Source organism: Octopus bimaculoides, chromosome 6 (assembly GCF_046866305.1).
Source record: "Octopus bimaculoides isolate indiv1 chromosome 6, ASM4686630v1, whole genome shotgun sequence".
Lineage (NCBI taxonomy): Eukaryota > Metazoa > Mollusca > Cephalopoda > Octopoda > Octopodidae > Octopus > Octopus bimaculoides.
This window is the reverse complement of record NC_142933.1, coordinates 55,218,702-55,229,885: the sequence shown is the minus strand read 5'-3', so window position 1 is coordinate 55,229,885 and position 11,184 is coordinate 55,218,702. Positions and strand designations below refer to the sequence as shown.

General features: G+C 35.1%; 1 protein-coding gene across 2 annotated transcripts in view; it reads right to left on the bottom strand.

Moving 5' to 3' along the window:
- Nucleotides 1-11,184, bottom strand: part of LOC106867593 (RNA-splicing ligase RTCB) — a 50,100-nt gene that overhangs the window by 19,888 nt on the left and 19,028 nt on the right. For both annotated transcript variants that reach the window (XM_014912511.3, XM_014912512.3), the window contains exons 4-8: nt 8,625-8,673; nt 5,711-5,918; nt 3,502-3,551; nt 2,671-2,777; nt 1-63 (exon numbers count right to left, since the gene is read on the bottom strand). The exon at nt 1-63 is cut by the window's left edge and continues 97 nt beyond it. In XM_014912511.3, the coding sequence (XP_014767997.1) occupies nt 1-63; nt 2,671-2,777; nt 3,502-3,551; nt 5,711-5,918; nt 8,625-8,673 (477 nt within the window). The remainder of the gene's footprint in view (nt 64-2,670; nt 2,778-3,501; nt 3,552-5,710; nt 5,919-8,624; nt 8,674-11,184) is intronic.

Genomic DNA, 11,184 nt, shown 5'->3' with positions numbered 1-11,184 from the left:
ATCATAAATCTCATCAACAACCTGGACTTCAGCATAGTGATTGCCTGCACCAAGGGTTCCTAACTAGTGCCAGAAATAAAAAAATAAAATAATAAACTCTGTTTCATTTATTAAATAAAGGACATAACTACTTGGTAAATTTCTGTATTTTAAATTATTTCTATTTATATATAGATTAAAATATAATTTGACTGATCCAGTGACCTGTCACTCTCAAGCTTACTCAATGTGTTATTGGTTCCTCAGACAAGAAAAAACTGAGTTTAGCCAGGCATGTATCCCCCCTTACCTGTTGTCACAATGATGTGCTATTATTCACCATCCAGTCTATTCCTGTCTGAGGAATGAACTAATCAAGGAAACTCCAGAGTAAAAAGTCATTGGATCAGTCAGAATAAACTATTGCACTCTTCTACTACAGTATTGAGTATCCTTACTCCTTCTTGTTAAAAACCAAAACATAAAGCTAAAAATATGTCTTTTTTTTAGTACAGGTCATTAAAAAAACTATGTACAAAGAGCATGGCAAGTAAAATAATAAGTTTGGAAACTACTACAAAAGAGTATTGAACTTAAAAGCCTTAAAGTATTTAGTTTTGTTGTGTAGCTCTAAAGTCAGTAGTTTGTTCAAAGGCACTCCAACTGTAATCATCTTGTCTTTTTTTCAAGTAATTATCAAATGTGTCCCTTTTTACTTAAGACAGTTATATGTAATTTGAAGGAGACTTGGCTGAATTTTATGTTCTATGTAATTTTGCTGTTTGTTTATAGTTCAAGCCCTGTTTATCTTTCAGTCCCACCGGTATCAATAAAATAGTGATGGACAAGCAATGAAGTTGATTTAACTAACTGTATTAACTTAACTGTATTGCATTCTCACATGTAAATTTATAACTTTGTGCTGATGTAAAATTTAATGTTCTGGATTAGATAAGGACATGGTCATAATAAAGTTAGACTATACTGCAGCAATTGTGTGGTGAACTTGGATACCATGTACAACTTTACTTACTATTTGACTGACAATAGGTTTCATTATCTACTTCAACACAACAGTGTATATCAATAAGAGAATCTACAGCTGTAAAACCAATTGTTCCTAAGACTATGAAATCAACAAGTTTACAAAACTGCCTCACTTGAATTTGAAGAAAGAAAATAGGTGTACAATAGTATAATATAGATAAATAAAATAAGAGGGTGGTAGATGGCAGAATCAGAACAATGAATAATAAAATGATTTGGGTATAGTTAGTGACATTATTTTACATTTTGATTAAATCCTGCCAAGGTTGATTGTTGCCATTCATTCTTCAGAGCATCAGTAAAAGAAGTTCTAGTAGTATCACACTGTCAGTTAAATTGACTACACCCTACCCATGAAAAAGTGTAGAATTGTGCCTATGTATGATATCTTTATTGATAAGCTGTGTGTTTCTGCCTTACAATGTCTTAATTTGCTGAAGATATCTTCTATCTGAGTCTTGCAGTACATAGTTACATTTCTTTACATCCAAGTTCAAATCCTTTGGAGACTGATTTTATTATTTTATTTTTTATTTGTCCAAGAATGATGAAAAGTAAAGTACTAGTCTCATACTGAGGCTGATTTAAATGACTGCCTTGCATCCACTCAAATTGCAAGCTCATCTCTAAGTTACAAATCATTACCATTATAGTATTTCTATTTATGCTGTAGACTGTACCAAAATTAACAGCATAATTAAAGTATTTTATTACCAATTTCAAAGCCATAAGATTTGCGCTTTTCTGCACCCACTGGATTCTATTTTTAAGCAACACATATTTATTGCATTTGTTGGAGCCAGGAGATAAAACTATTTCCAGTAGGTCAGTTTTTGCTGTTGAGTAGCTAATACCAATCATGGACAGCAAATAGATAGTATTTGGAACAACTTGTCATATTCTAGTAAGGAACAATATCTTCACAATAATTTGCTAATGAATATATGTGCGCATGTGTGATTCCAATGAAAGAATAGTGTTTTCCCTAATATTATATAAGTTTAAATATTACGTGTATTTTATCTCTCATGGAAACAACATTTAAAGAGGAAGTTTAATTGCAAATTGAAAGTAAATTATTTCAATCACAGGGAGTTTACTAAGCAGATGTGTTGAGTTTGACTTCATGTGTCACCAAAGAAAAACAGTGTTGTGTCTTTTGTTAAAACACTTTCTTTAGTTTACTAAGGAAAAATATTAAGCAACTACTGACTGGTTGTTTAGTTAAAAAGGACAAAAAAATTGACAAATGGCTGTTTTCATAACTGATTTTGAATATTACAAAAGCAAAGGCAATATATGGAAAGACAGATTCTAGTAGGCTACAGAATATGTAGAAAGACAGATTCTAGTAGACTGCAGAAGACTTTTACAGACACCTTGTTGGAATGTTTGACAACATGATGATGATGTTGGAGGAGATGGCAGATAAGAATAAGAAACCTGAGGCAGAAAAAGCTACAAAAATAAAAGTGGAGGATTAAAGAAAGAAAGAAAGAAAAAAAAATGAATTGATAAGGAAGATAAAAGCAAGAGGGAGAGATGAAGATGGATAATAACAAAAATAAAGTAGTGTGTAATGTATCATACAGACATATTAAAGCAGTAATGATGTTTTTGTAGCTTGGTTCAAAGATATTTTACCTGAGGAAGTCCCCTTTTTTTGGCTCGGTTACTAACTTTAGAGGGATCTGCCTGTAACATACGCCCATATTCTTCACAATGCTCTTTGTCTTCAGCCCAGGAATAGCCTAATGTGTGCAAACAAAGTGGAAAAGAAATTAGTACTAATCATTCCAGAAAATATACAAGTGATAAGTCGAAAGTTTTTGATATTGATAGGTTTTTATTGGTGTGGGTAAAATGTTTGATATAAACTCTAGCATATCACTTTTATATTATAGTAAGTAGATTGGGATGGAGGAGGGGGATGATTCTCTCATCAAGTATGGTGTTAATTAACAACTAAGTTTGTTTTTAAAGTAAGTTTAAATGACAAGTTTTTTTTTTCTCACTGACATTTTAAGGGAAAGTTGCTCAAAATGTCAATGCTGTGAGAAAAATAATAATAAAAATAAAAACATGAAAGAAAGAAAGTACAAATTAAATAGTTCAAACCCAGAGAAAGATGACAGTTTATAAGTAAAAGGTAAAGTTAGCTAAAAAATAGAATTGAAATAGTTATCCATGTTCTGATAGTATAGTTATATCGGTATAATAAAATAAGATGCCATGTGTGTCAACTTATTTAATACAATTTGGATGAAAATGCAAATAATAGTTAAAAAAAAAAATAATCCAAGGTAAAGTGAAAATTTTATATCTATAAAGAAATACCTAAAGAAGGCAATTAAAATAGCTATTATTTAAATCAGATGTTTAAATTTCTAGATTCATCTAAAAACATTGTCAAGATAGCAAAACAGCTGAAAAATACTCACACACACAAATAAATAGAAGTATAAAATAACTCACCCTCTCTCAATGACCAATCCATACCCATTTCTAAAGCTTCTTCCAAAGCTCTAAAATTAAACAAAAATTAAATCAATATTAACTAAAAACTGAACTATATGCATTTTGTAAAAATCTCTAGTTTCTAACAGCTTTGAGAGATTAATATAGAGAAAGCACAAGACTTTAAGCATTAATTAATAAATAGTGCCATATAAATGGTATCAACATTTATCTTGCCATTTATCTACTACTGCCATTGATACAAAAAAAAATACACAGTCTTTTAATTTGATGATCATGGTTTCAATGATGTTGTTAAATTAATGAGTACTAGCAGTAATTCTCAAACTGAATAAGCGTGACACATTATGTGACAAAACGGGTCTTTGAATTATAGGATACGAAAACAGGGAAGACCCCAACCCTTCAGGAATCACCACTGAGATGCTTAAAATATCCGGTGGAGTGGGATATGGCCTAGTCACTCATATAGTTAATCAGATTATCCATGAGAGAGTCATTTCCCATGACTGATGTAACAGCATTATAATCAACTGCTACAAAGGTAAAGGTGAGACCTTAAACAGAAATATTTACAGAGATATCAAATTGCTAGACCAGGTCATGAAAGTTAAAGAGAGGGTCATAGCTCAAGTAAGTAGGAAGTTAACCTAGATGAGATGCAGTTTGGTTTTGTGCCAGAGAGAAACACTACTGGTAAGGCAATTGCAGAAGAATTTAGTCAAGAATACACCTCTGTACTTGGCTTTTATAGACCTGAAGAAAGCTTTTGACAGTCTCCAGCTCCCCCATCTGGTGGTCAATGCAGAAGCTAGGGATAGATGAGTGGTTGGTGAGAGCAGTACAAGCCATGTACAAAGATACTGTCAGTAAGGTGAAGGTCGGCAATGACTACAGCAATGGATTTAGTGTACAAATAGGAGTTCACCAAGTGTCAGTCTCAGCCCCATCTTGTTTATTATAGTCCTCCAGGCCATAACAAACAGGGGAATTTAAGATTGATGACCTTGTTCTTATAGCTGAATCACTACCAGAACTAGAGAGGAAATTTCAGGTCCGGAATCTAAGGACCTTAGAGCTAATTTAGATATAATTTTAGAGAAAAATTGTGTATAAGAGGCATCAGTTGTAGTGTGCAAAAGAGAAGACTTCGCTGGTGTGGTCATGTGATGTGTTTGGATGAGGATAGCTGTATGAAGAAGTGCCAATTTCTAACTGTGGAGGGAACCTGTGGAAGATGTGGGACAAAGTAGTAAGAAAAGATCTAAAGACACTAGACCTCACGTAAAGACACTGAAGATGACAAAGAACTGAGACTTGTGATAGTTTGTGCTTGAGAGACAAGTCAAGCTAAGTAAAACTATGACTGTCCATACATATAGATATGTTCTCTACACCTCTCTCTCAGTCAAGATGTACTTCTCATGAGGGCTTGTGTGTGCTAGAGTGACATAAAAACACCTGCGCTTATGTCATGTAAAAGTGCTCATGCTGGTGCCACGTAAAAGCACCTGTACCAGTGCCACATAAAAGCACCCATGCTGGTGCCACATAAAAAGCACCCAGTACTCTTTGTGAAGTGGTTGGCATTAGGAAGGGTATCCAGTCAAAATAGACAATTGGAACCTGGGCAGCTCCTCAGCTCCTGTCAAACCATCCAACCCATGCCGGCATGGAATCTTTCATATAATGATGAATTCATCCAGTGAGTTTCTATGCAAAAGGCTTGGATCAACCCGAGTATATGGTAGAAGGCATTTGATGCCATGCAATGGAATCAAATTTGGGACTTCAGGATTATAAAGTAAACATCTTAGTCAAGTGGTTATGCCTGTGTCCTCAACTTAGGGATTCCTGAATGCATATACTAGTTTGAACATAAAAAAATACATTAAAATAAGCTCCTGTAAGAGGCACAAAAACAGGGAAAGAACATAAACACATTCTGAATGTAAGGAAAACCCTCCTTAATTTTCAAATAGAAAATAAAATCTTTTTTGTTTAGCATGAATGCATAAAATTCTTATCGTCAAAAGAGCATTTACACATTGATATTTAAAATCATTTATTGCCTATACACAAAATTTTGAGGCAAGATTTCAAAACATGAAATTTTCTAAAACACAGCCACTAAATTTCTAACATGATATCATAACCTGATGTTTAAATAGCAGTTTCTTATATGAATAATGGTAAATTAACTTACTGAGCATTCATAGGGATTATTCCCTTTGAACCAACACCAACTGGAATATGGTTAAACATGCACTGGCACAGCTGTTCCTTAATAGGAGTGACATCTTTTTCATCCAAATTGGTTCGCAACAAACGTACACCACAGTTTATATCAAAGCCGACACCACCAGGGGATACCACAGCTTTTGGGTTACTCATATCAAATGCAGCCATATTACCTGATGATATAAAGAAAAAAAAAGTTTCATGTTGTTACAGCAAAAGTCACATTTATAGCTTTGCTCAACGACAATTTTGTTGACTTACTAATCACTATGCAATGACAATAAATAGCCAACTGTGCCCCCCACCCACAGACACATCATGTGATCTAATGACGGGCCATTAAAATTTCATTTTTACAAGGAAACAAAAAGATGATATAGATAACTAATATCTATTTCTTCTTTTTTTTTTTTTACTTGTTTCTATCATTAAACTGTGGCTATGTTGGAGAATGACCTTAAACGATTTCATCTATTAAACTGACCCTGGTACTTATTTTAAAGTTTGGTATCTTTGCTACTAAGTTACAAGAATATAACAAAACTAACACCAACTGTCAAGCAGTGAGAGATAAACACAAAGATGCATACACTGACACACAAACACACATATGGGCTTCTGCATAGATTCCATCAACTAAATTCACTCACAAGGCATTCGTTGGTTAGCCAGAGGCTATAGTAAACATTTGTTCAAAGTACCACAGAGTGAGACTGAATTAGAAACCACACAATCATGATGCCAACTTCTTAACCACATGACTATGCCTGCACTTTTGATAACAATGACTAATAACTAATATTCATCAGGTATAATAATGTTTCTTCACACCTTAAGTATGAGTGTGGGGAAGGAGGATTTGAAGCCCTTGCATATGATGGAGATGTAGTCTGTTTTTCAAAATTCCCCAAATATTTGAGCTACTTTTGTCTCATATTTTTCCAACTGTAGTTGAGCTGGCATTTTGGCATACAGAAATATGAACTCATCAAAGGAGAGGGAAGAAGAGTGATTATGATGCACTTTAACTTGCCTAATAACAGTCAAATGTGGAAATATCCAGTCCACTCAGCTGGCAAAAATGAGTCATACCTGTAATTCAAAGGGCCAGCCTTGTCATATTCTGTGTCACGCTGAATTTCTCTGAGAACTATGTTAAGGGTATGCATGACTGTGGAGTGCTCAGCCACTTGCACGTTAATTTCATGAGCAAGCTGTTTCATTGATAAGAACAACTGGAACATTTGTAATTGTAAATGTCCTGCCAGTTCAGAAATAATGAGAAAAATGGTGTGGTGGCTTTAGTGAGGTTTATCTTCTCCTCATTAACTCACAAAACTTTATCCCCACCAGAACAAAACATTTGAAATCTATACTCATTTCAAGAAATCCAACATCTTTTAGCTGTTGAGATCCTGAAATTACTCAATCCAGCACTTGTGACTTATGAAGCTTGATCCCTTCCCCAAAGGGCACAAAACTAAATTTATCTTCCACTGACTCAGCAGAAACAACTGAGTATGATCTGAAATAGACATGTGCATGAGAGGATGCTATATAGGAAGTAAATTAATCTTCAAATTTAACCAAATTACCAATATGCAACCCAAGTGGATCTTAGTCTTTCATTTGAATTTTTCCCAACTTTTTTTCCACATGAATCTATCTGAATGGCAAATCATTTAAATTCAAATTCCAACTTCAGGTGGAATATTTTAAAACTCCTATTTCTTCAAGGTTCATCAGTATCATCAGCATTGTTGTTTAACGTCTGCTTTCCATGCTGGCATGGGTTGAATGGTTTGACTGAGAATTGGCAGGCTGGGAGGCTGCACCAGACTCCAATCTGATTTGGCAAGGTTTCTACAGCTGGATGCCCTTCCTAATGGCAACCACTCAAAAAGTGTAGTGGGTGCTTTTTACGTGCCACTGGCATGGGAGCCAGTCAGGCGACAACGGCATCAGCCATGCTTGAATGGTGCTTTTTACATGCCAGTCTGACGGCACTGGCATCGGCCATGTTCAAATAGTGCTTTTTACGTGCCACCGGCACAGGTACCAGTCAGGCGGCACTGGCATTGGCTACACTCAAATGGGGTTTTTTATGTGCAATATGGCAGACTGCAATAGTCTGCACTTTTGGGGTTTTTAATGTGTTTATGTGGTACTGAAACTTCACATGCAACCAGATTGAATTAAGGATGTACTGAAGGATGGTATTGACATCTCCAGAATCACAAAATGTAAGCTAGTTTGGCTGCTGTAACTCATTAGAATGAGTTCCAGCCAATGTGAGCAATTTAGAGGTGGTGGTTTTTCTTTCTGTCCATAAGAGTCAACTTGGTAATGATCATAACATTATTGGAGTTGCCTAAATATTCCCTGATAATAATTTCAGGAGCATTGGTGAATAGCAGACAAAAAGTATTGTTACTTTCTGTTGGGGAGGAGACTACTTGAGAGTGCTTTGAATTCAATACAAAGTCAAAGAAATCATTTTTCAGCCAGTGAAAGGTTTCACCATCAATTTCTAAGGGTAATACTAAAAAAAATTTCTTTGAGAACATATGGCAAGAGCATCTAATAGCACATGAAATGAAATAAGCAACAAAATTAATTAAAGATGACTAAAACACTGAGCCACTATTACTTTTTCTTTTCTTCAGGCTTACACACACACAATAGTCAAAAAGTGACCAACACACACTGATACAAAGTTAGCAACTGTTGAATTTCTGGATATAAGAAAAGGGTCTAGAAAGAAGTAACCCAATGGCAAAATACCAAAAACAAAAGAACTATTTTGTAAAAAGAGTTTATTTAAAATCAGTATATTGCATATCAAAGGGCAACAAAATAACATTTAAGTATCATCTTACCTATAGCAAATCCATAGCCTGAATGGACATCTGGTAATCCAATGGATTTCTAGAATTAAGAAAACTATTTTAAGTTAAGATCTTTTAAACCATTGTTCAATATGCTTTTGCAACAAAAATTACACCATACACACTACCATCATTATCCCATTACATTTGCTTTCCATACTATTAGGGAATGGATAGGTTGTCATGGTTAAATGAGTTCTTATTCTGATCTAGCCCTCCTAGATGGATCTGCTTTTATGTTTCCTCTTTAGCTTGGTTTCAACAGCAAGATGTCTTTCCTACCACCAACCATTTTACAGAATGTAACGAGTGTATTTTATCACAGCATCAGTACTAAAGAGGTTGTCATTTTCTTGACAAGACTAAAGGATTCTCTTTACATAGGCCTCACCGAGGCAATGACTCGTGACTGAGACCTTTGGAAATATGCTGTGCGTGAGAAGACCTGGCAAGCCAAGTGAGACCATAATCCAAGGCCTCTGCCAGGGGTGTAGCCAGCCCACTTATGCGTACCTTTCCTTCATTGGACACTAAACTCCGCTTGCAAAGACCTGTTGAGGCAATTGAAATTGAAATCGAACTAAATTCGACGACTGGCACCCATGCCAACATCTCCTTCATTGGACACTAAACTTGGCTTGCGAAAACATGTTGGGGCAAGTGAAAGCGAAATCGTGATGGCACCTGTACCAGTGGAGCGCTAAGAGCACCGTCCGAGCGTCATTGTTGCCAGAGCAGCTATCTGGCTTCCGTGCCAGTGACATGTAAATAGCACCATTTGAGCGTAATTGTTACCAGCGTCGCCTTCCTGGCACTTGTGCCGGTAGCACGTGAAAAGACATTTGAGCAAGGTCGTTGCCAGTGCTGCTGGATTGGCTCCTGTGCAGGTGGCACATAAAATACACTATTTTGAGCGCGGCTGTTGCCAGTACCGCCTGACTGGCCTTCATGCCGGTGGCACGTAAAAGCACCCACTACACTGTCGGAGTGGTTGGCGTTAGGAAGGACATCCAACTGGAGAAACTCTGCCAAATCAGATTGGAGCCTGGCGTAGCCATCTGGTTCACCACTCCTCAGTCAAATTGTCCAACCCATGCTAGCATGGAAAGCAGACGATGATGATGATGATATTATATATATATAAAACCATTGCTACTCTGTATTATAATCAATTTCATGTTCATCCATTTATTGTTTCAGTGTAAAGTACTACGACATACAACTGATCCTGACAAGGCAAAAGTTTGTAACAATGGAAAAGTATTAGGCAAGTAGTCTAAAACACTTAGTTTATCCTCTCTCCATTGTTAGTAAAATAATTCATTATCAGTGGATTTGAACACAGAATCAGCAAACTCTAAACAATATTTTACTGCATTGTCTCTGCTACCTCTAATACTTTCATTTTTTAAAATCAATACTCAAAGACCAAACCTGTGCCAACAAGAGAATTTCTTTCAAATTCATAAATAAGATTACAAGTTTTAAAAATTCTAAATTATGGGCTAACATAAAGACAAGATGTTCATAACTAAAATACTAATCAAGTGCTTAGATCTATGCAAATGGAATTGATTGGAACTCCAAGATAACAACAATTATATTGCTAAGGATTAAATGGATCTGGAATACAAACTCTTTCCATGCATCTCAATCTTGTAGTTGTCTCTGTGAACAATGTTATCATTTAAAAAGTTAGCTTTGCTTGAACAAGACAATTTTGATATCTTCAGTATTTCAATCTCATTGTTTTGACTAATATATATTCTAAGAATTTCTTCCTGAACAGATAACCACATACCTTAATTGATAATATTTTATGAAATTCTCTAGAAATTAACACAGAATAAGTTGAACATATTCATATCTGAATCACTGTATTCAGTAAGATATTCTGAGAATATCTTTAAGAGAAGGCAAAATTTCTAACAAATATCTCACCAACTGAAAAGAAATTTGCAGTGATATTAGCCCAAAATATCCAATGATACAATCATCCTGAGACAGATTCCTATTCTTAGAAGTATTCCAATCTGCTGCAGTCAAGGGTTTTGTCAAGTTCATTTAAAACAATTTACTCGTTGTGCTATTGACTAGTTGAAAATGATTGCCCTCAGATAATGTTGGTACTCTTTTTGAGTGATGAAGAAATCTGATTAGCTGTAAGCCTTGCATTATACAAAGAACAGTTGTGCTAAAAGGACAGCACCTATACTAATCAATATGAAAATAATGAAAAATAACTCTTTCAGATTGATTACTACTGAAACTCTGTGTAACATGGTTCTTTTTCTGAAAAGCTAATTACAAATCTAAGAAGCTTATTGTACGAAGAAGAGATGCAAATACTGTATACATTTTTCATTCCCTGCTAGATCAGTATCTAGCAGGGAATGTAAAGATTACCCTATTTTCGTTAACACATATCTTACAGTAATTTTACTGCCTTTGAATAATACAAAATTATTTCTCATATATGGCACAAATCCACATATTTCCAGGAGTTGAGCATATTCAATGGCATCAATTCTCTGTATGCCAATAAATCCTA